This window comes from Cetorhinus maximus, unplaced genomic scaffold (genome assembly GCF_964194155.1).
Source record: "Cetorhinus maximus unplaced genomic scaffold, sCetMax3.hap1.1 HAP1_SCAFFOLD_1461, whole genome shotgun sequence".
NCBI classification, from domain to species: domain Eukaryota; kingdom Metazoa; phylum Chordata; class Chondrichthyes; order Lamniformes; family Cetorhinidae; genus Cetorhinus; species Cetorhinus maximus.
In genome coordinates this window covers 1-22228 of record NW_027597402.1, presented here as the reverse complement: position 1 = coordinate 22228, position 22228 = coordinate 1, and the positions used below count along the sequence as shown (strand labels likewise).

At 42.1% G+C, this 22228-nt stretch overlaps 1 protein-coding gene across 1 annotated transcript; it reads right to left on the bottom strand.

Annotated features, from left to right (window-relative positions):
* Positions 1-2191: 2191 nt before the first annotated feature.
* On the bottom strand, positions 2192-7235 carry LOC144676255 (small ubiquitin-related modifier 3). Its single transcript, XM_078536731.1, has 4 exons — positions 7211-7235; positions 6248-6417; positions 5015-5086; positions 2192-2867 (listed from the first exon to the last, which is right to left on the bottom strand). Exons 1-4 carry the CDS (start codon positions 7233-7235, stop codon positions 2805-2807), a joined length of 330 nt encoding a protein of 109 aa, XP_078392857.1. The 3' UTR covers positions 2192-2804.
* Between the last annotated feature and the right edge of the window lie 14993 nt (positions 7236-22228).

Here is a 22228-nt window from a genome sequence, read left to right as displayed (position 1 = left end):
CCGGCAGCAGAAGTCCCCAATGGAGGGCCCTCGACGGCGATGTCCTCCCACTTTCCATCGGGGGGGAGCCTGGGGTGGAGGGTGTTGTGTGCAGCAGTCCCTTATAATTGTAGGATGTGTCGGTACACAGACTCCCAAGATGCTTGCGTTTTTTGTGGCCTTGTAGAGTCTGTGGACCACGCATATATTAATTGTTGTAGGCTGCACCCCCTTTTTTAGTTATTTGAAGAACCTTTTACTGCTGTTTTGCTTGCTCTTTAGTCCCATGCTCCTGATCTATGAGCTCCCGGTGCGGAGGGGGAGATCGGGAAGGAGGAGGAACTCCTCGTGAACCTGCTCCTGGGCCAGGCCACGTTAGCCATTAACAGGTCCAGGCAGTGTACAATCGAGGGGGTTGTCCGGCCCGACTGCCTGCCCCTCTTCTGCGGCTACATTTGTAGCTGAGTGTCCCTGGAGAGGGAACATGTGGTGTCCGCGGGGCCCGGGGTGCTTTATCGACACCTTTAATCACATTTTGATTTAATGTTTGTAAGTTTCTTTTAAGTTTTGTCTTTTGTTTTTGCAGTTTCCCTTTAAGGGGCTGCCTTTTAATTTGTCCTTTAGTTTGTTAATTTAGTTTATTTGTTTTATGACCAAAAGAATTACAGGGGTCCAGTGTTAGTCATAAACCAGCTAACTGCCAGCTTGCTGTGGTACCAGCTGGTCAGTTTGATCCCTTCCCCGGACTTTGTCTCAAAAATACAGAACAGGCTCAATGGCTTCTTCTGGGACAAGAGAACGCACTGGGTCGCTGCTGAGGCTCTGTGCCTCCTGCTTAGGGAGGGCGGTCAGTCACTGTTGTGCCTTTGCATGCAAGTGGCAGCTTTCCGTCTCCAGACCCTGCAATGATACCATTATGTTGAACCCCCTCCCTGATGATGTGCCTTGGAGATGTATTTCTTTGCCAGGTGCACAGCCTCAACTATGACCTAAAAGCAAAAAACTGCGGATGCTGGAAATCCAAAACAAAAACAAAAATACCTGGAAAAACTCAGCAGGTCTGACAGCATCTGCGGAGAGGAACACAGTTAACGTTTCGAGTCCGTATGACTCTTCAACAGAACGTCATACGGACTCGAAACGTTAACTGTGTCCCTCTCCGCAGATGCTGTCAGACCTGCTGAGTTTTTCCAGGTATTTTTGTTTTTGCCCTCAACTATGACCTGCAGCTCCTGTTTATAGACCTGGGAGGTCATGAAGCACTTGGAGACAACTGGGGGATATGAAAGGCACTGTATAAATGCTAGCTCTCCCTTTAACTTTGCTAGAGGCTACATGCACCTGTAAAATAATATGTCAGACTAACTGCCCTCAGCAGCACATCGGGGACAGGAGGGGGGAGTGTTAGGAACTTACTTATGAGCATTTATTAAAACCAACGTTAATGGATTGTAAAACTGAAGGTGGGGAACATGGGTACTGAACACATCCCTACCTGTGAACAGCACTCACTAGTAAGGAACAGCAAACAGGGGTACAGTTCTCTTTTTGTTCATCATCCTTTAACATCTGCCCCAGCTCAGCCCTTGCTCTGTGGTGCTTGTTGGCCACCCTCCAGTGTCTCACCAGTTAGCTGTTCATTATACACTAATGTGGTCAGCCAGATGTCACAGCGGACATCACAGCCAGGTCTGACCCAGTCCTTGCTCATTATGTACAAACACATTCCAACACAAGTCAGCAGAACTGAAGCAACAGCCGAGCTGATAGTGGTTTAAAGTATTCAAATGATGACACTTCCAACAATGTGGCTCTCCTTTAGTGCTACACTGGAGTCGGGGCAACAACAATTCAGTGAATGCGCTTCTGACTGAGCCAAGTTGACACATTAATAACGAGAGGAGGATATTCCAGCTCTCCTTTTGGCTGCTAATTGTAGTCAGCAGGGTCTAAGGAAAATCTTTCAGGCTCCCAGTCAATTGACTGAGTGACAGCAATCTAGCCTGAAGGTTTTCATCCATTCGCCCACATTAGTCTTTGGAAGAGTCTGCAATACAGACTTCCTCACCCATGAAGAAATTCAGCTTGGGTGTGATATGCAGATCATGGATTAAACCCCGATCATACTGGTTTGTGCATTGTAGGTAAAGATTGTTTTAACCAGCTGAGCCAGAATCCCATTACAACACAAGAGAGATGCTAAATATAACCGTTCGGTTTTTAATTATTTTAATAAGGAATTTATGAAACAACAGAGACACACAAGGAAAACAAAATGAGAACACCCATCTTCTGACCTATTTTACACTACTTTAATACAGCACCAAGAATGCTCTGTGGGTCTACATCAATACAAATTGTATAAAATAATGGGTTTGTCCTTACACTGATACAGGAAATGGCAACCATTGAGCGAGCTATGCCAGTTTCAACCACCTGAAAACAATGAAATGAATAATTTATCTTATTACAAATTTTTAAAAGCTACATTAGGAGCCAAACACAAACAGATAGAATAAAAAAATAGTTTGCTAAAATGGATTTTTTTGGGACTTAGAAATCTGGTTTGGTCGAGAATTCATACTGTCGCAGACTTCAGTAAAAACCATTTTTATTCCGATTGCTCTGTATAAACTGGTCATTTTTATTATTTAAACTTGAATGTAATAAGATTAACCAGCAAACCATAAAAGCTCTTATGAAGGTGTATGTGGACGTAAAATATTCTACAAGTGTTTTCCAAACTGCTGCTGAGAGTAACTTGCTGCTTTGTCAGAAGCACTGATGATCCATGGATCAGACAATTACATGGGAAGTGAGAGCAGTCAGTACTGGCCCCCAGTCTGCTGCTGGAATACATCAATTGTGTCCTCATCTTCCATCTCCAACTGTAACATAAGAAAACTGTTAGAAAGAGACGAGGCCCACCATCAATACAAGACAACATTCGCTGTACCGTAGTTGACACTGAAAATCCTTCACTTCACCTCTTCCTCAGTAGTGAGATTTTATTTGCTCTCTCTCCCCCGCCAGCATTATAGAATTATATAGCACCAGGGATGACAGTGAGTGAAGATAAAAATGTCTGAAATTTTATTGCGCCAAGGAATCATCTACACGTTATTGCGTAAAACGGCAAAGTCACTGCAGCATGAGGAACCAGAAAATCAGAGCACTTTTCACAATCTGTAGTGAATGTAAATTCTTCAAATAAGTGGAATTATTAGACTTCAAGTAGATAGAAACATTAGTTTTCCCTTTGTTTACCTTCTATTACCATCAAGACTGTGGACCAATGCATTTGTATAAAATCATCAGTGACCTCAGCATTTCGGCATTCAATGCGGTTATTGAACGTAATACAGGATAAGGTCCACACTTACAACAGAACATGACCTTGCTGGATTATGTACAGATTTCCCTAATGCACACCTAATGTGTTCCTAAAAATACAGCATACTAAATGAAAATCACTTTCCCATATGAAAACATGTAATAAAGGTGGGTTACGTTCCCTGACCTGTAATTTTTACATTAAAAATCTATGGCTGCCTTGAATCTAACTGGCCCAAAATCCTTCAACCAACTCTTACTAACTTTAGAACTCTTAATAACCTAAGAACTCTTCCTACTTACCTCCCACTTGCTGTTTCCTGCTCCCTTACCCCTTTCCTCCCTCTTGCTGTTTCCCTTACCCCTTTCCTCCCTCTTGCTGTTTCCCTTCCCCCGTCCCTCCCTCGCCCTGCTTCCCCTCCCCTGTCCCTCCCTCTCGCCATTTCCCCTCCCCTGTCCCTCCCTCTTGCCGCTTCCCTCCCCCTCACTGCTTCCTTCCTCTGCCCATCCCTCTTACCGCTTCCATCCCTTTCTCTCCTGCTCATCGGTTTCATATACACATCAACTGCATTACATAAACTCTCTCTGTTATATCAAACACCTCAACCAAGTTATTCAAACACAATTTGCTTTTAACAAACCTGTGCTGCCTTTCATTTATTAGTCCATACTATTCCAAATGCTAATTAATCGTGTCCCAGATCTAAATGTTCCCGGTAACCATTCAGCTGATTGGTCTGTAGTTGCCAGACTTTCCCCTTATTTGAAGAGGGGTGTAACATTTCCAATCCTTATTTCCTTCAGTAACCTAGGTTGCAATCCATCTGCACCAATAGCTAGTGATTTTATTTTTTCTCTCTCCCCATCCTTCAGTAGTGAAAGATTTTGTCTCTACTTCAGTAATGCTAGACTTTCTTTTCTCTCCCTCCCTCATAGTAACAGGTTTTATTTGCTCTCTCTGATATACTAACTGGCAGAGAACATGGACTGAACTGGAGACCATTTTTGTCAGTACAATCCAGCCAGCAAATTTACTAAATGAATGATTCTGTAGCACTGGACAAGCCTTTGCCCAGCAGTCTGTGTCTCAGAATCCATCTATTTCCCACAGCAGCTTCACACATAACTGCTCTTACTGTAGCCGTAAAGTCAGCTTACCCCAGAACTCCAATAAAATGTCTCACAGTCTTGATCTTACCAGCCCCCAAAAGGCACTAAGATAAAAGCAAAATACTACAGATGCTGGAAATCTGAAACAAAAACAGAAAATGCTGGAAAAACTCAGGTCTAACAGCATCTGTGGAGAAACAAACAGAGTTAACAGTTTGAGTCCCTATGACTCTTTTTCCAGCATTTTCTGTTTTTGCCCAACCGAAGAGTGAATTACTGTGCTCCTAGACTTCCAGGGCTCTATTCTTATGGGCTGGTGTTCTAGAGATGGGCAATGGGGTAAAATTGACAGGAATATCTGCCTGGGCTGCACTTTACTAGTTACTATGGTGAGTGAATGGCATGTAGGAGCGAATTATCCATCCACGCATAGTAGCAGAAGCATAGGTCATTACAGTCCTATAGTTGTGACAATATACTACTAAATTAAAGGGATTCACTATGGGGTTGGCCAATGACTGTAAGTGTAACCTCTGACTGCCCCAAGCCTACACATTTTTTTTCATTATTGGAGCCTTATGCCAGGTCATACCTGTGCAGGTGTATCTGTTTCGTTAATTGGCTGTCCATCAAATCGGAATCTGATCTGTCGAATTGCCAAACCCTAGAAACAGAAAAACAAACATCTGAGGCGCTAAAAACTGTGTGGAAATCAGTAGTTTTAGCATTCAACACTATCATACACCATTGTGGGCACAGGAGCCACAGCTTCTCAATAACTGTCTAATCAGTCCTCCAGGAGCTGCTCTGTGATACAGTGTGACATCAACTCCTGTCTGCTGCCCGCCACAGAAGGGAGTATCTAATTTCATATAAGTTGTCAGTAGAAGATAATTCCCCACAAACCTGGTTGAGAATGTCTAAATGGGAGAACTACAGTGAGCTCTGGTGGCTCATTTTTCTGTTGAAACTCACTGGCAGAGGCCTGCAAACAGCTCCATCATTCAGGTATTGCAGCCAGTCCAGGGAGATAGGTTTGCAACAGGAAGCAGATGAAAATGGCAAGCGTACCTGGAAACAATTTTGTTTCCAAAAGTGAGCTGACAGGATAGCTTTTCATTTTATAAAAATGCCCTCCCCTAAAGGGATGTGATATTTCTGGGACACAGCTCCAAGAGTTGTTAGCTGCGACCATTTCTCATGCACAAATCCTTTGGTGAATATCGTGGTCACCATTCCAGCTCCATCCTGTTTCTATCCAACATACAATTTGCCACTTGCACACAGGTCACTGGCAGTGAGCTGGGGGCAAAATTCTGGTCTGATTTCTCCCCGGTTTAAACCAGAAGCACTGAGGTCAATTGGAAAATATTTGTTTCAAAAATCTGTCAACTGAAAATCTTAAAACTCTCACTTTTCACTTAATTTATCTCAGCTAAAATTGGTTAACTTAGCAAACATGTTCAAACCTGGATCCTCCTCCTACCATGTTCTTAATAATAATCCACAGGATATACTTACCCACTGAGCCAACAGTAGATATAGAGCTGGCTTTATTTATCTCACTGATTGGTACTACAACCCTCAGTCAATAATGGAGTTTGATCGCATGCTGTCTTGGCTCCATATTTAACAGGGTCTCTACCACTGAGCCAAGGATAAGCTAAATGGAACATTTTTTAAAGCTGTTCAGGGAACAGACCCGATTTACCCATCTGATTTATGGACAAAGTTCACTATTCTGTGGACAAGGAATTCAGAATTCAGACCTGTTCAATGATACAAGACTATGAGATTTGTGCACTGCAGCTCCAAGTTCCCGTACCTGACGTTCACAGTACGCTTTCATCAGTTTGCTTAGCGGTGTATGCTTTTTGATTTTGAACTGCACAACGGAACCATCTTGGCCTGCCACCTTCAGGTTAATGTGGTCATTTTCTGATTTCAGTACATCCTGTGGAGGTGAAAAAGGATGGGTATGAGCACGAGTGGGATCTCACAGATGGAATCAGATAGGTGACACTTTCCAACCAGAAATGATAACTCATTAGTACTATACATGCAATTACATTAGTGAACTACAGTGCCCCAGTGGTTCATCTGGTAAAGCCTGTCTATAACTAAATTAACCGGGGCGGCAATTTAAATACATCGATTCTGTGCAACCAGCTCATGTCAGCACTTAACCTCCACATGAGCAAATCCTGTAGTTCCAATCATAATTATCCAATCGTGTTCCATATTCCTTCAACTGCTTTTCCTTCATCCACCCTATCCAACCTAATCTTTAATGTTAACAGTGAGTTCCACAGCCGTGTGTGAAATTTCTTCTGCCTTCTGTTCCAAATCTGACTTTTAATCTTGTATCGGTTACCCCTCAACTACTGGAAACCATCTGTTTCTATCTCCCCTGCACCATTTTTTATAAATTCAAGTTCCATAGCATGTTACCCATTAATCTGCATTGTTAACAAAACAAGAAACATTTTGATGCCGCCATCACATTGAGTTGCACACAACCTACAGCACAAACAGGCCCATTTGGCTCAACTATTCTACACTGGCATTTAGGTTTTACACAAGCCCCCTTCCACCGCTCTTCATCTAACTCAATCTAGCTTCTCCTTAAATGCATCAATGTTAGTCACCTCATCTACCCCATGTAGCATTGAGTTCCATATCCTTACCACTATCTGGATCAAGAAGTTTCTCTGGAATTCACCATTTGACTATTAGTGACTATCTTATATTTATGGCCCTCCCACAACTTGAAATATTTTCTCTGTACTTCTACTGTTTTCAAACGCGTTCATAATCTCAAAGACTATCAGGTCATCCCTTGGCCTTCTTTTATCTAGAGAAAAGTCTGCTCAGTCTTTCTTGGCGGGTACAGTCTCTCAACTTTGATATCAGCCATGTAAACCCAGATGATACAAATTGGTCTTTGTGACAATTGAGCTCTATATTAAATTTGAAAGTAATGTACTTCAGTCCCAAACAAGAATCTCAAACTAGTAGGGTAGATAAAGAAGAACTAGCAGATGTAGAATACTTGAACTTCCAAAAGGCATTTGATAAGGTGCCACATAAAAAGTAAATAGACAAGATAAGGGCTCATGGCATTGGGGGTAATATATTAGCATGGATAGCAGATTTGTTAATAGACAGGAAGCAAAGAGGAGTGATAAATAGGGCATTTTCATGTTGGCAGGGTGTGAGTGGTGGATGTCACAAGGATCATTGGTTGGGGCTTTAGTTATGTATAATCTATATTAATGACATAGGCAAAGAGACTGATTAATGTACCTAAGTTTGCTGATGATACAATTCTAGGTAGGAATGTAAGCTGTGAGGAGGAAACAAAGAGGCTGCAAAGAGATACAGGCAGGTTAAATGAATTGACAACAAGGTGGCAGATGGGGTATAATGTGGGGAAATGTGAGATTATTCACTTTAATAGTAAGAACAGAAAAGCAGAATTTTTAAAAGGTAAAAGTTGTTAATGTTGAAGTTCAAAAAGAACTTGGTATACTTGTACAAGAAACTTAGAAAGTTAGCATGCAGGTACAGCAATAAATTAGGAAGAGAAATAGCATGTTGGCCTTAACTGCAAGGGGGTTGAAGTACAAGAATAATGAAGTCTTGGTACAATTGTACAGGGCTTTGACTAGACAATACCTGGAATAGTGTGTGCAGATTTGGTCTCCACAGTTAAGGAAGGATATACTTTAATTGGAGGCAGATCTCACTATGGCAGCAGTGTGAACTTTCCACCCAAGCACCCAACATTATAGCAAGTACTGATTGTTTCGTTCCAAAAGCAGGTTGGGTCTGGAGAGAGCATGCTGAGCTGTGTAACAATGATGTACAGGATTGGTATACAGATCTGTATAACAATGGATTGATACAGTTTGAGTGCACTGATATTATCAGTGATGGGATCAATTGGACATGGTTAATTAAATGCCTCCGACAAGCATGTTGCTTTAGTGGTATTTTCTCAGAAGTAGATTACTACACCCATACTAAGTTACCCACATGAAAAAAAAAATTATGCCTTCATGGGATGTGGGGGTCACTGGCAAGGCCAGCATTTATTGCCCATCCCTAATTGACCTCAAAACGGTGGTGGTGAGCTGCCTTCTTGAACTGCTGTAGTCCATGTGGTACACCCACAATGCTATTATAGGGTAAGGGTTCCAGGATCTGATCCAACAACTGCAAAGAAAAGACAATATATTGGGTGGATAGGTCGCCAATCTAGTGGGTTGATCTGTCCTGGATGGTGTTGTTCAGTGTTTTTGGGGCTGTACTCAGCCAGGCAAGTGAAACGTATTCCATTACACTCCTGACACGTGCCTTGTGCATTGTGCAAAGACTTTGGGGGGTCAGGTGAGTCACTCACCATAGCCTCTTGAGTTGCTCTTGTGCTCACAGTATTAATGTGACTGGTCCAGTTCTGTCACAGGTCAATGGTAACCCCGAGAATGTTGATGCTGGGGCGTTCAGCGATGGTAATGCCATTGAATGTCAAGGAGAGATGGTTAGGTTCTCTCTTGTTGATGATAGAACAGAATCATAGAATGGCTGCAGCACAGAAGGTGGCTATTTGACCCATTGTGTCTGTATTCACCAAGAGCCTTCTTCCCTCTTTTTCAGATAACACTCCAATTCCCTCTTGACTGTCTCTGGTCATTGCCTGGCACTTGTGTGGCACAAATATTACTTAGCACTTAGCAGCCTCAGCCTGAACGCTGTCAAGTTTTGCTGCATATGGACACGGACTGCTTCAGTATCTGAGTTGTGAATGGTACTGAACATTGTGCAGTGAACATTCCTGACTTCTGATCTTGTGGTGGAGAGGTCACTGATGAAACAGCTGAAGATGGTTGGGCCCAGGCCACTACCCTGAGGAACTCCTGCAGCAATGTCCTGGAGATTGGCCTCCAACAACCATAAGCATCTGCCCCTGTGCTAGGTATGACTCCAACCAGTGGAGAGTTCCCCCTGCCACCCCAGATTCCCATTAACTTCAATGTTAATAGGGTTCCTTGATGCCACACACCATCAAATGCTGCCTTGATGTGAACGCAGTCACTTACACCTGACCTTTGGAATTCAGCTGTTTTGTCCACATTTAGTCATGAGGTCTGAAGCTGAGTGGCCCTGGTGGAACTTAAACTGAGCATCATTGAGCAGGTTAAGTATGGGTAAGCGCTGCTTGACTATCATTGACACCTTCCATCACTTTTCTGATGACAGAGTAGACTGATATGGTGGTAATTGGCTGGACTGGATTTGTCCTGCTTTTTGTGGTCAGGACATGCCTAGGCAATTTTCTGCTTTGGCAGGTAGATACCAGTAGCTGTACTTGAACTCAAACGAGTTTATTGTAGCTGTACTGGAATAGCTTGGCTGGAGAGACAGCTAGTTCTGGAGCAGAAGTTTTCAGTACTACAGATGGGATGTTGCTAGGGCCCATAGCCTTTGCTGTGTCCAGCACATTCAGCTGTTTCTCACGGAATGAAATTGGCTAAAAACTGGTCATGATGCTAGGGATCTCAGGAAGGGGCTGAGATGGATCATTCACTCCATACTTCTGGCTGAAGATGATTGCAAACACATAAGCCTTGTCTTTTAAGTTCTCATGCTAGGATCCAGCATAATTTAGTAAGGGATGCTCATGGAGCCACCTTCTTCTGTTAGTTGTTTAATTGTCTCCCACCATTCTCGACTGCAGACTGTTGATCTGATTGCTTAGCTCTGTCTATAGAATGCTTCTTCTACTTTTCAGCATGAATGGGGCTGTGTGTTGTAACTTCACCAGTCTGGCACTTCAATTGCAGGTATGCCTACTATTGCACCTGGAATAATCTGTTACATTCCTCATTGAAAGGGGACTGGACCCCTGACTTGATCAGGAATCAGTGCTAGGGCCTCAAGTATTTACAATCTATATTACTGACTTGGTTGAAGGGACCGACTGTATTGTAGCCAAATTTGCTAACGATATAAAGATAAGTAAGAAAGCAAGTTGTGCAGAGGACAGAAAGAGTCTGCCAAGGGATATAGGTAGGTTAAGTGAGTGGGCAAAAATTTGGCGGATGGAGCATAATGTGGGAAACTATGAGGTTGTCCACTTTTGATCCTGGGGATGGAGGGATTTTCTTATGAAGAGAGGTTGAGTAGATTGGGCCTGTACTCATTGGAATTTAGAAGAATGAGAGACGCCCTTATTGAAACATAAGATTCTTAGGGGGCTTGACAGGGTAGATACTGAGAGATTGTTTTCCCTTGTGGGAGGGTCTTGGACCAGAAGGCATAATCTCAGAGCAAGGGGGCACCCATTTAAAATGGAGAGAAGGAGGAATTTCTTCTCTCAGAGGGTAGTCAATCTGTGGAATTCTTTACCGCAGAGGGCTGTAGAGGCTGGGTTAAGTATATTCAAGGCTGAGATAGACAGGTTTTTAATCAGCAAGGGAATCAAGGGTTATGGGGAAAAGGCAGGAAAGTGGATTTGAGGATTATCAGGTCAGCCATGATCTAATTGAAGGCGGAGCAGACTCGATGGGCTGAATGGATTACTTTTGCTCCTACGTCTTATGGTTTAGTAGGAAGAATAGAAAAACATATTATTTAAATGGAGAGAAACTGCAGAATGCTGCAGTACTGAGGGATCTGGGTGTCCTTGTACATGAATCACAAAAGGTTAGCATGTAGGTATAGCAAATAATTAAAGGAAGCAAATAGAATGCTGGCCTTTACTGAAAGTTGGATGGAGTATAAAAGTAGGGCAGTCTTGCTCAAGCCTGCTCTGCCATTGAATGAGATCATGACTGGTTTGATTGTGGCCTTAAGTCTACTTTCCTGCTGGTCCCCCATAATGCTTGATTCACCACTTATATATCAAAAATCTGTCTAACTCAGCCTTGAATATATTCAATTACCCAGCCTCCTCTTCCTCTTTGGGGAAGAGAATTCCAAAGACTAACAACCCTCTAAGGGAAGGAATTCCTCCTCATCTCTGCCTTAAAAAGTAGACCCCTGATTTTGAAACTGTGTCCCCTAGTTCTAGATTCCCTCGGGGGGCGAAACATCCTCTCAGCATCTATCCGGTCAAGCCCCCTCAGACTCTTCAATAAGATCATCTCTCATTCTTCTAAACTCCAATGAGTAAAAGCCCAACCTGCTCAACCTTTCCCCATAAGACAACCCCTGCATCCCAGGAATCAGCCTAGTAAACTTTTCTAAACTGCTCCCAATGCAATTATATCCCTCTTTAAGGAGACCAAACTGTACACAGTACTCCAGGTGCAGTCTCACCAATACCCTATACAGTCAAAGCAAGACTTCCCAACTTTTATACTGCATTCTTCTTGCCTAGGATAACCCCAGATAGCCCATGGTTTTGTTCGTACTGTTGCTTGGAGGGGTTTGCTACAACTGAGTGGCTTGTTGGGCCATATCAAAGGATAGTTAAAGGGTTAACCATATCGCTTTGGTTTGGAGTCACATATCAACTAGACCAGATAAGGAAGCCATATTGCCTTCGCAAAAGGGCATTAGTGAACTAGCTGCGTTTGTAAAATCACCTTAAACATTTCCTTCCTCCACCACCAACACACAGTGGCAGCAGTGTGTACCATCTACTAGATGCACTGCAGCAACTCGCCAAGGCTCTTGCGACAGCATCTTCCAAACCTACGACCTCTACCATCTAGAAGGACAAGGGCAGCAGATGTGTGGGAACACCACCACCTGCAAGTTCTTCTCCAAGTCAATGACCATCCTGACTTGGAAATATATCATCGTACCTTCGCTATTCCTGGGTCAAAATCCTAGAGTTCCCTACTAAACAGAACTGTGGGTGTATTTACACCACATGCACTGCAGCGGTTCAAGAAGGCAGCTCATCAAAACCTTCTCAGTGCAATTAGGATGGTCATTAAATGTTGGCCTTTCCAGTGATGCCCACATCCCATGAACAAAAAAAACTGATAGTTTCATGGTCATCATTGCTAATACCTGCTTTTTATTCCAGGTTTAATTTAACTAACAATTTAAATTCCCCAGCTGCTGTGATGAGATTTGAACTCATGTCTCTGGATCATTAATTCAGGCTTTCAGGTTACTAGTCCAGTAATGTTAGCACTATGTTACTTCACACAGATAGTTATCGAAGAGCATCTGTTAATGCATCTACCTCTGCATGTCACACAATACCAAAAAGCTAGTATTTTTAAAGCTTTTCTCATCCACCTTGTTTTCTTTGAACACATACAGTAGGCTGCATTTAAAGTAAATTAATTATAAGAAAAGTTACATTATAGCCCAATCTTGTCATTAACTTTAATAACTCTAGCCAAGACGCAGGAAAACCATCACTGGATCCTAGCTGCATTGCAACTTGTCACATTATTATGAACAAGAATCAGTGAACACTATAAAAAAGTGACAACAGTCGATAGCACATAATTGAAGTTTTAACCGTTGATGACTTGCATTTATATAACATCCATAACATTCTAAAACCTACAAGGCTGGGAATTAAGCTGAATATAATATCCAAGGACCTTTTTTTTAATTCTTTCGTGGAATGTGAGCATCACTGGCAAGGTCAGCATTTGTTTCTCATCTATAATTGCCCTTGAAAATGTGGTGACCTAATATTGGACATTTTACCTCAGTCAGAAAACATGCATCTAACAAGATCTTTGTAAACAGTGCACAGAATATCAGTAAGGCCACACTGAACACATTGCAATGACCAGAACCTACAAGTTTGAAACAAAAACGATCAATTACCCCTTTGCGTGTACAGTGCTAATTTTTATGGATAAATGGTACAGCCGTGGGCCCTCTCAATTTAATGAATCTTCTGAAGGTAGAGATAAATCACAAGAAGTGAAAAAGAGATAGCTCAGTTGGTGAAAACTGTGTGCAACTGAGTCATACACAGAAGACTCCATAGTGAATTCTCAGTCAGTAATCGATTAGCTGCTGTCAGCCGGGGTAGCAAGGTAGTGGATAACTTCACATTTTGCCACATTGTTTTCTTTCTGCCAGGTTCTTGCCCACTGACCCGATCGATTTCCCTCTACAGCCTCTTTGCATCCTGCTCACTGGTTACTTTCCCACCTAACTTTGTATCGTGTGTTACACTCAGTCCCCTCATCAAAGTCATTAATTAAGATAGATTGTAAATAGCTGAGATCAAAGTACTGATCCTTGCAATATCACTACTTAGCTGTGGCTCAGTTCATAGCACCCTCGCCTTTGAATCAGAGGGTTGTGGGTTCATGTCCCACTCCTGGAAACCAAGAACTGTGATTGTACTCAAAAGAGTTGCAATCTGTGACTGTTGATAACTCGAAAGAGTATCACTACTTACAGCCTGCCAACCTAAAAATGTCCTGTTTATTGCTACCATTTTCTGTCCATTACCAATCTTTAATCTATATTCATCTATAAGCCCCCATTCAGTCCTAATTTAGTGCAATAACCTCTTCTGTAGCATCTTATTGAATGTTTTTTGAAAATACAACTGGTCTCCCCCTATCCATCTCCTCAGAAAACTAACATTGTCAAACATGATTTCCCTTTCATGAAGCATGTTGACTCTGCTTAAGCATATTAAGTGTCTTGTTACCACATCCTTAATAATAGATTCTAACATTTTGCCTACTATTGACATCACTTCTTTCTTAAATAGTGGGGTTACATTTGCTACCTTCCAATCCTTTAGAACTATTCTAGAATCTAAGGGATTGTGGAAGATCTAAACCAATGTATTCACTATCTCTGCAGCTACCTTGTTTAAAACCCTAGGATGCAGGTCATCAGTTCTGTGGAATATGTCAGAATTAAATCGCATTAATTTCTTCATCGAGTCATAACAGCACAGATGGAGGCCAGTCGGCTCATCGAATCCATGGTTCAATATTATTTCTTCACTTTTACTGATTTCGTTAAGTCCTTCTTTCTCGTTAGACCCTTGGTTCTCCATTATTTCTGGAATTTTTCACGTCTTCAATCATGAAGATGGTACAAAGTATTTAAGAACATAAAAAAAAGGAGCAGAGTAGGCAATATGGCTAATTAAACCAATTCAATCATTCAATATGATCCTGGCTGATCGTTAATGTCTGCCATTTCCTTATCCCTATTATAATTTCTCCTGACTCTGCCTCTAATGGGCCCACGTTTACTTTCATTAATCCCTTTCTATTTAAAGGCAAATTGTGTCTAACAAATGTGATTGTATTTTTCAATGAAATAACAGATGATAATGTGGTTGTGTTGTGACGTTGCTTCTCATAAGGAATTCAATAAAGTGCTACCTAATAGACTTGTTAGTAATATCAAAGCTGTGGGATTATTTCATGGTATATGAAATTGGCTAAGGCACAAAAAGCAGGAATTGATGGTAAATGGTTATTTTTTAGTTTGGAGGGCAATTTCCAGTCATGTTCCCGAGGATTTGGTGTTGGGGACTACTGCTCTTTTTGACCTATATTAATGGCTTATACTTGGGTATAAAGGGCACAGTTTCAAAGTCTGCAGTTGACAAAAATATTTGGAAATGAAACAAACAGCAAGGAGCATAGTAGCAGATTTCAGGAGACAAACAAGTGAAACAGAAACATGGCAGGTGAATTTGAATGTCAAGATTGCAAAGTGATCCATTTTGGTAGGGAGAATGAGGAGAAGCAACTAAATGGTAAAATTTTAAGGGGTTGCAGGAACAGAAAGACTTGGGGGCTGAAGGTGGCAGGACAAGTTGATAAGGTTATTATAAAAGCATATGAGATCCTGGGCTTTATAAATAGAGCACAGAAGTTATGCCAAATTTAATGCTAAACAATGGTCAGGTCTCAACTGGAGTATTGTGTCCAATTCTAAGCATCATGCTGTAAGGAGGACAGGACGCATTCGACAGGGTGCAGAGATTTATTGAAATAGTACCAGGAATGAGAAAATTCAGTTATTCTTTAGTGGCAAGACTAAAGAAGCTGGAATTGTTCTCCTTAGAAAAGAGAAGGTTCAGGGGATATTTGACAGTGTTCAGTATTATAAAGGATTTTGATAACAGCAACTAATTAGAAATTGTTTCCACTGACAGGAGTGCCAATGACCAAAGGGCATAGATTTAAGATAACTGCCAAAGAACAGGAGGGAGACAATGAGTTTTTTTTAAAAACACAGTTGAGTTTTTGTAATCTGAAACTCTCTGCCTGGGAGAGTGCTGGAAGTAGATTCAATAATGGATTGGAGTTGTTTGGTAAAGTAAAGATTTCTATGGAGAAAGGGCAAAGGAGTGGAACTTATTGGATAGCTGTTTCAAGAGTCAGCCCAGTAACAATGGGCCAAATGGCTTCCTTCTGTGTTGTAAGATCCTGCAATGCCTTATTATGTCTTCAGGCCAACCAATGCATCACTTGTTATGTCGATACACAAAGCAGCCAATTTGCATTTAGCAACATCACATAAACAGCAAAGAGATACATTGGGAAACCTCTCTGAAATGTCATGGAAACCTTCCCCCATCGGAAACTTATTAACATCTCATTTTAAAGAGGAAACCTTAACAATGCAGCACTCCCTTGGTACTGCATTGAAGCGTTGGTGTACGTGCAGCTTGAGCCTGAAACTTGCTGACTCATAGACAAGAACAGTACCTGAACCAAGTCTCCACTTGAGACACAATTCTTTCACATATCTTACAGAATCCACAGATTGGAAACAGACCATTCGGCCTAACTGTTCTATGCCAGCGTTTATATTCCATACAAGCTTCCTCCAACAATCTTCACCTAACCCTATCAACTCATCCTTCTGCTCCTTTCTCCCTCGCATGTTTATCTATCTACCCTTTAAACGCATGTATACAACTCACCTCAGCCTGTCATGTGCTCCACATTCTAACTTCTCTCTCAGTAAAGAAGTTTCTTCTGAATTCCCTAATGGATTTATTAATGACCATCTTGTACTTGACCTCTAATTTTAGTCTCTCCAACAATTGAAAACATTTTCTACTCATCAGTCCCTGACATAATCCAAAAGACATCAGGTCATCCCTCAGCCATGTAGATTTTTTTTTTACCTGGAAAAACTCAGCAGGTCTGGCAGCATCGGCGGAGAAGAAAAGAGTTGACGTTACGAGTCCTCATGACCCTTCAACAGAACTAAGTAAAAATAGGAGAGGGGTGAAATATAAGCTGGTTTAAGGTGGGGGTGGGGGGAGAGAAGTTGAGGGGGGTTGTGGTTGTAGAGACAAGCAAGCAGTGATAGGAGCAGATAATCAAAAGATGTCACAGATAAAGGGACAAAGAGGTGTTGAAGGTGGTGATATTATCTAAGAGAATGTGCTAATTAAGAATGGATGGCAGGACACTCAAGGTACAGCTCTAGTGGGGGTGGGGTGGAAAGACTGACAGGGCATTACAGGTATAGATTTAAAAATAATGGAAATAGGTGGGAAAAGAAAAATCTATATAAATTATTGGAAAAAACAAAAGGGAGGGGGAAGAAACGGAAAGGGGGTGGGGATGGAGGAGGGAGTTCAAGATCTAAAGTTGTTGAATTCAATATTCAGTCCGGAAGGCTGTAAAGTGCCTAGTCGGAAGATGAGGTGTTGTTCCTCCAGTTTGCGTTGGGCTTCACTGGAACAATACAGCAGGCCAAGGACAGACATGTGGGCAAGAGAGCAGGGTGGAGTGTTAAAATGGCAAGCGACAGGGAGGTTTGGGTCTTTCTTGCGGACAGACCGCAGGTGTTCTGCAAAGCGGTCGCCCAGTTTACGTTTGGTCTCTCCAATGTAGAGGAGACCGCATTGGGAGCAACGAATGCAGTAGACTAAGTTAGGGGAAATGCAAGTGAAATGCTGCTTCACTTGAAAGGAGTGTTTGGGCCCTTGGATGGTGAGGAGAGAAGAAGTGAAGGGGCAGGTGTTGCATCTTCTGTGTGGGCATGGGGAGGTGCCATAGGTGGGGGTTGAGGAGTAGGGGGTGATGGAGGAGTGGACCAGGGTGTCCCGGAGGGAACGATCCCTATGGAATGTCGCCAGGGGGGGTGAAGGGAAGATGTGTTTGGTGGTGGCATCATGCTGGAGTTGGCAGAAATGGCGGAGGATGATCCTTCAACCGCTTTGCAGAACACCTGCGGTCTGTCCGCAAGAAAGACCCAAACCTCCCTGTCGCTTGCCATTTTAACACTCCACCCTGCTCTCTTGCCCACATGTCTGTCCTTGGCTTGCTGCATTGTTCCAGTGAAGCCCAACGCAAACTGGAGGAACAGCACCTCATCTTCCGACTAGGCACTTTACAGCCTTCCGGACTGAATATTGAATTCAATAACTTTAGATCTTGAACTCCCTCCTCCATCCCCACCCCCTTTCCGTTTCTTCCCCCTCCCTTTTGTTTTTTCCAATAATTTATACAGATTTTTCTTTTCCCACCTATTTCCATTATTTTCATTATTTTTAAATCTATACCTGTAATGCCCTGTCAGTCTTTCCACCCCACCCCCACTAGAGCTGTACCTTGAGTGTCCTGCCATCCATTCTTAATTAGCACATTCTCTTAGATAATATCACCACCTTCAACACCTCTTTGTCCCTTTATCTGTGACATCTTTTGATTATCTACTCCTATCACTGCTTGCTTGTCCCTACAACCACAACCCCCCTCAACTTCTCTCCCCCCACCTCCCCCACCTTAAAACAGCTTATATTTCACCCCTCTCCTATTTTTACTTAGTTCTATTGAAGGGTCATGAGGACTCGAAACGTCAACTCTTTTCTTCTTCACTGATACTGCCAGACCTGCTTAGTTTTTCCAGGTAATTCTGTTTTTGTTTTGGATTTCCAGCATCCGCAGTAGTTTTTTGTTTTTAGATTTTTTTTTTGTTTTCTTTTATTCACATTTGTGGGCTTTGCTGGCTAGGCCAGCATTTTATTGCCGATCCCTAGTTGCCCTCGAGAAGGTGATCGTGAGCTGCTTTCCACAATGAAGTCAGTACACCCACAGTGCTGTTAGGGAGGGAGTTTCAGGACTTTGACCCAATGAAAATGAAGGGACGGTGATTATATTTCCAAGACAGGATGGTGTATGGCTTGGAGAGGAAGTTCCAGGTGCTGGTGTTCCCATGCATTTGCTAACCTCATCTTTCTAGGTGGTAGAGGTCAAGGGTTAGGAAGTGCTATCAAAGGAGCCTTGGTAAGACTTTGACATTATTTAAATAGAAACAATGTGCAGGGTTACAGGAAAAAGGCAGGTGAATGACACTAAGTCATAATGCCCATTTGGAGCGCCAGTGCAGATACAATGGGCAGAATGGCCTACTTCTGCATTGTAACAATTCTGTGATTATGTGAGTTGTTGCAGTGCATCTTGTAGATGGTACACACAGCTGCCACTGTGCGAAGGGAGTGAATGTTGAATGTGGTGAATGGGGTGCCAATAAAATGTGCTCGTAGTCCTGGATGGTGTTGAGCTTTTTGAACTTTGTAGGAGCTGCACTCATCCAGGCAAGTGGGGAGTATTCCATCACAATCCTGATTTGTGCCTTGTAGATGGTGGACAGGCTTTGGGGAGTCAGGAGGTGAGTTATTCTCTGCAGAATTCCCAGCCTCTGGCCTGCTCTTGTAGTCATCATATTTATAGGCTACTCCAGTTCAGTTTCTGGTCAATGGTAACCCCCTGGATGTTGATAGTGGGGGATTCAGCAATGGTAATGCCATTGAACACCAAGGGGTGATGGTTAGATTCTCTCTTATTGGAGATGGTCATTGCCTGGCACTTGTGGTGCAAATGTTACTTGCTACTTCTCAGCCCAAGCCTGGATATTGTCCAGGTCTTGCTGCATTTGGACATGGACTGCTTCAGTATCTGAGTCGCCACAAATGGTGCTGAACATTGTGCAATCATCAGCAAACATTCCCACTTCTACCTTATGATGGAAGGGAGGTCATTGATGAAGCAGCTGAAGATTGTTGGGCCCGTGACACTACCCAGTGATGTCCTGGAACTGTGATGATTGACCTCCAACAACCACAACCATCTTTCTTTGTGCTAGTTATGACTCCAACCACATGATATCAAATGATAGGTTGTTCCCTTCTCTAGGTATGATACCATATCTGAATTCAATTTAAATAAACCATCAATTGTAATCTATCCTTGCATATATCAGCAATAGTGAAATGAATCTTAAACTCAGTGAAGTTTAAATTCAAATTTCCTACATTGGCAGTTTACCTTTTCCTATTTTCGCACATTTCTTTCTGTTCAGAATTTTCCAATGTCTTCTCATTTACTAGAAAACATTATTTTGCCATTTTTACTGTGTTACATTATCCACTGATAATGTTTTATATTCTAACAGTTTTCCATTCAACAGTTTATTTAACTCATTAACACCCTCTCTGTGACTGGCTGATTCTACGACTCATTTTCATGTTTCCAACTTTACCAAAATGCTCAGTTCTGATACATTGACAGCACAGCTGCAGCCAGAATGGAGATGATTGGATAAATTAAATCTTGCCCAGCAATTGCAAAGCTGTAAGTGGACTGGGATTGATTTATACACCATCATTTACATTTACCTTTTCTCCAATCACTGCATTTTGTGGGAGAAATAATCCTGCTTTTATGGAGAAACTTTGCTGTAGTTTTGGTCACAAGTTCTGTTTGTTTTAGTTTGTACAGATTCTGTTTAAATGGACTCTGCCAATAGTCTTGGTTTGCTGTAAAATAGACTGCTTGCTGGTTTGCTGTAAGTCACACCCTGCTTCCATTTTGTGGTTGACAATGGTGCTAATATTCACTTTATTTCAGGTTTCCAGCATTTACTACATTTTTATCTTTTTGTTCTGATCCTGTTCAACAATTCCCCCTTCTGATGGCACTGATAACTCAGTCAAAAATGGTGCATCATCCAAGTAGATATTATTGATGTGCACCTAGACATTGTGGGGGAATGGGAATGGGAACTGATCCTGACCTCACCCTTTCTTTACTCAGGGTGGTGAAAATGTGAAACTCAATACCACATGGAGTTGTTGAGGTGAATAGCATGAATAGAAAGATATGTTGAAAGGGTGCCATTAGATGGAGAGAGGTGTGGCATACACTCTGGCACTGCGCTGTAAATTCCATGCAAAAAACCCACCATTCACAGCACAGGCTACTAGGCCACCAGAATTGGTCAGTTTTGCCTCCCTAACCTATATGCACTAAAACTATTTGGAACATATCTAAAATAAAAACGAAAAGCACAGACTGAGATTGAATCTTGGAATCTAGTCTTTATGGCTCAGCTCCTCACAGGATAAACTAATATCAGGAAGAATATGAATAGTATATTTCAAACATAAAGGCATAATCAGTAAAATTAAGCATATAATTTACACAATGTGTTTGTATGCAGCCTCCTGGTCTCAATCCAATGGTCATTTGTCTACCCACGAGTAACATTGCAAAATCAAAGACACAATGATATCACAACACTACAGTGTCTATGAAATCTGCTCTGTATCATTTCAGAATCCCTCTCACTCATCTCAAGCCAGTAGGCAATTGTAGAGTCAGGTTACTGTCTGTACCAGCTCCTCTAAACTCATAAGCATTTGTATATTTTCACATCTGCCTAAACATCTGTACCTTACAGCACACAAGGATGTAAGCAGTATTCAGTGTTAAAGAGAAAACAAGAATAACCAGTGTGTGAGAACAGCAGATTGGACAGCACCAGAAAGATGTGTTGAATAGTCTCACTCATGCCAACCCAGTAAACCTTAAATCAGGGGAAGTCATCCCTGACAATAACTATTTACAAAAACTTCCTAAATTGCATTGTCTTATAAATCACACCTCGATTTTCTCCCCACTCTCGAGGCTATCATTCTAGTTCCAATTCCACAAGCATCAGTCACCCTCTGATATTTTGCACAACTGGCTAATGTCTGAACCTAGGGAATGAGGATTAGCAGGCATTTTGACTGTGTGGAGATGAGGGGTGGCATTCACAGTTGAGCCCAATCCAATTCCCTTTGTAAAAGAGACGACTATACAGGAATCCGAGATTTCCCCTTCCCTAGCTGAAGAGCACTGGGTCCAATTGCAGGACACCAAGTATAACTACACTGCCTGCAGATTAAGCTTGAGAAACTGTACCCTAATCCATATGACTCAAGTTATAAACAGTTCTGTTGAAGAGTCATTCGGACTCGAAACGTTAACTGTGCTCCTCTCCGCAGATGCTGCCAAACCTGCTGAGTTTTTCCAGGTATTTTTGTTTTTGTTTTGGATATCCAGCATCCGCAGTTTTTTGCTTTTGACTCAAGTTACAGGCAGCCTGCCCACAACTCCAAAACTAAACAGTGATGTTACTGCTTCTGCTAACAAAGAAATCCACCTCAAGAGATGATTCCTCTCCACCATGGCACCATGCTAGAGGCACTACAACATCACCAGCAAGCTGAAAGCACCAGCAACACAAATTTGTTTTCCACCCATGGTCTATACCATCATTTTGCTGGCCTGTTCAGATGTCGTCCCACTCCCACCTCTTATAAAAGGTGGTCAAGCAGCACATGCACTCATGTTAAAAGTCACACATTTGAATTCTGAGCTTCTGCAATCACATGATGTTTTACACACACCGTAGTCAGTAAGTGGAGACTTTCTCCCACATAGCACTGTTACCAAAGTCTTGCATTTATACACTGTAGAGTCTTTCATGACCACTGGATGTCCCAAGTGTAATCACTGCTATAATGTAGGAAACGCAGCTGCCAATCTGC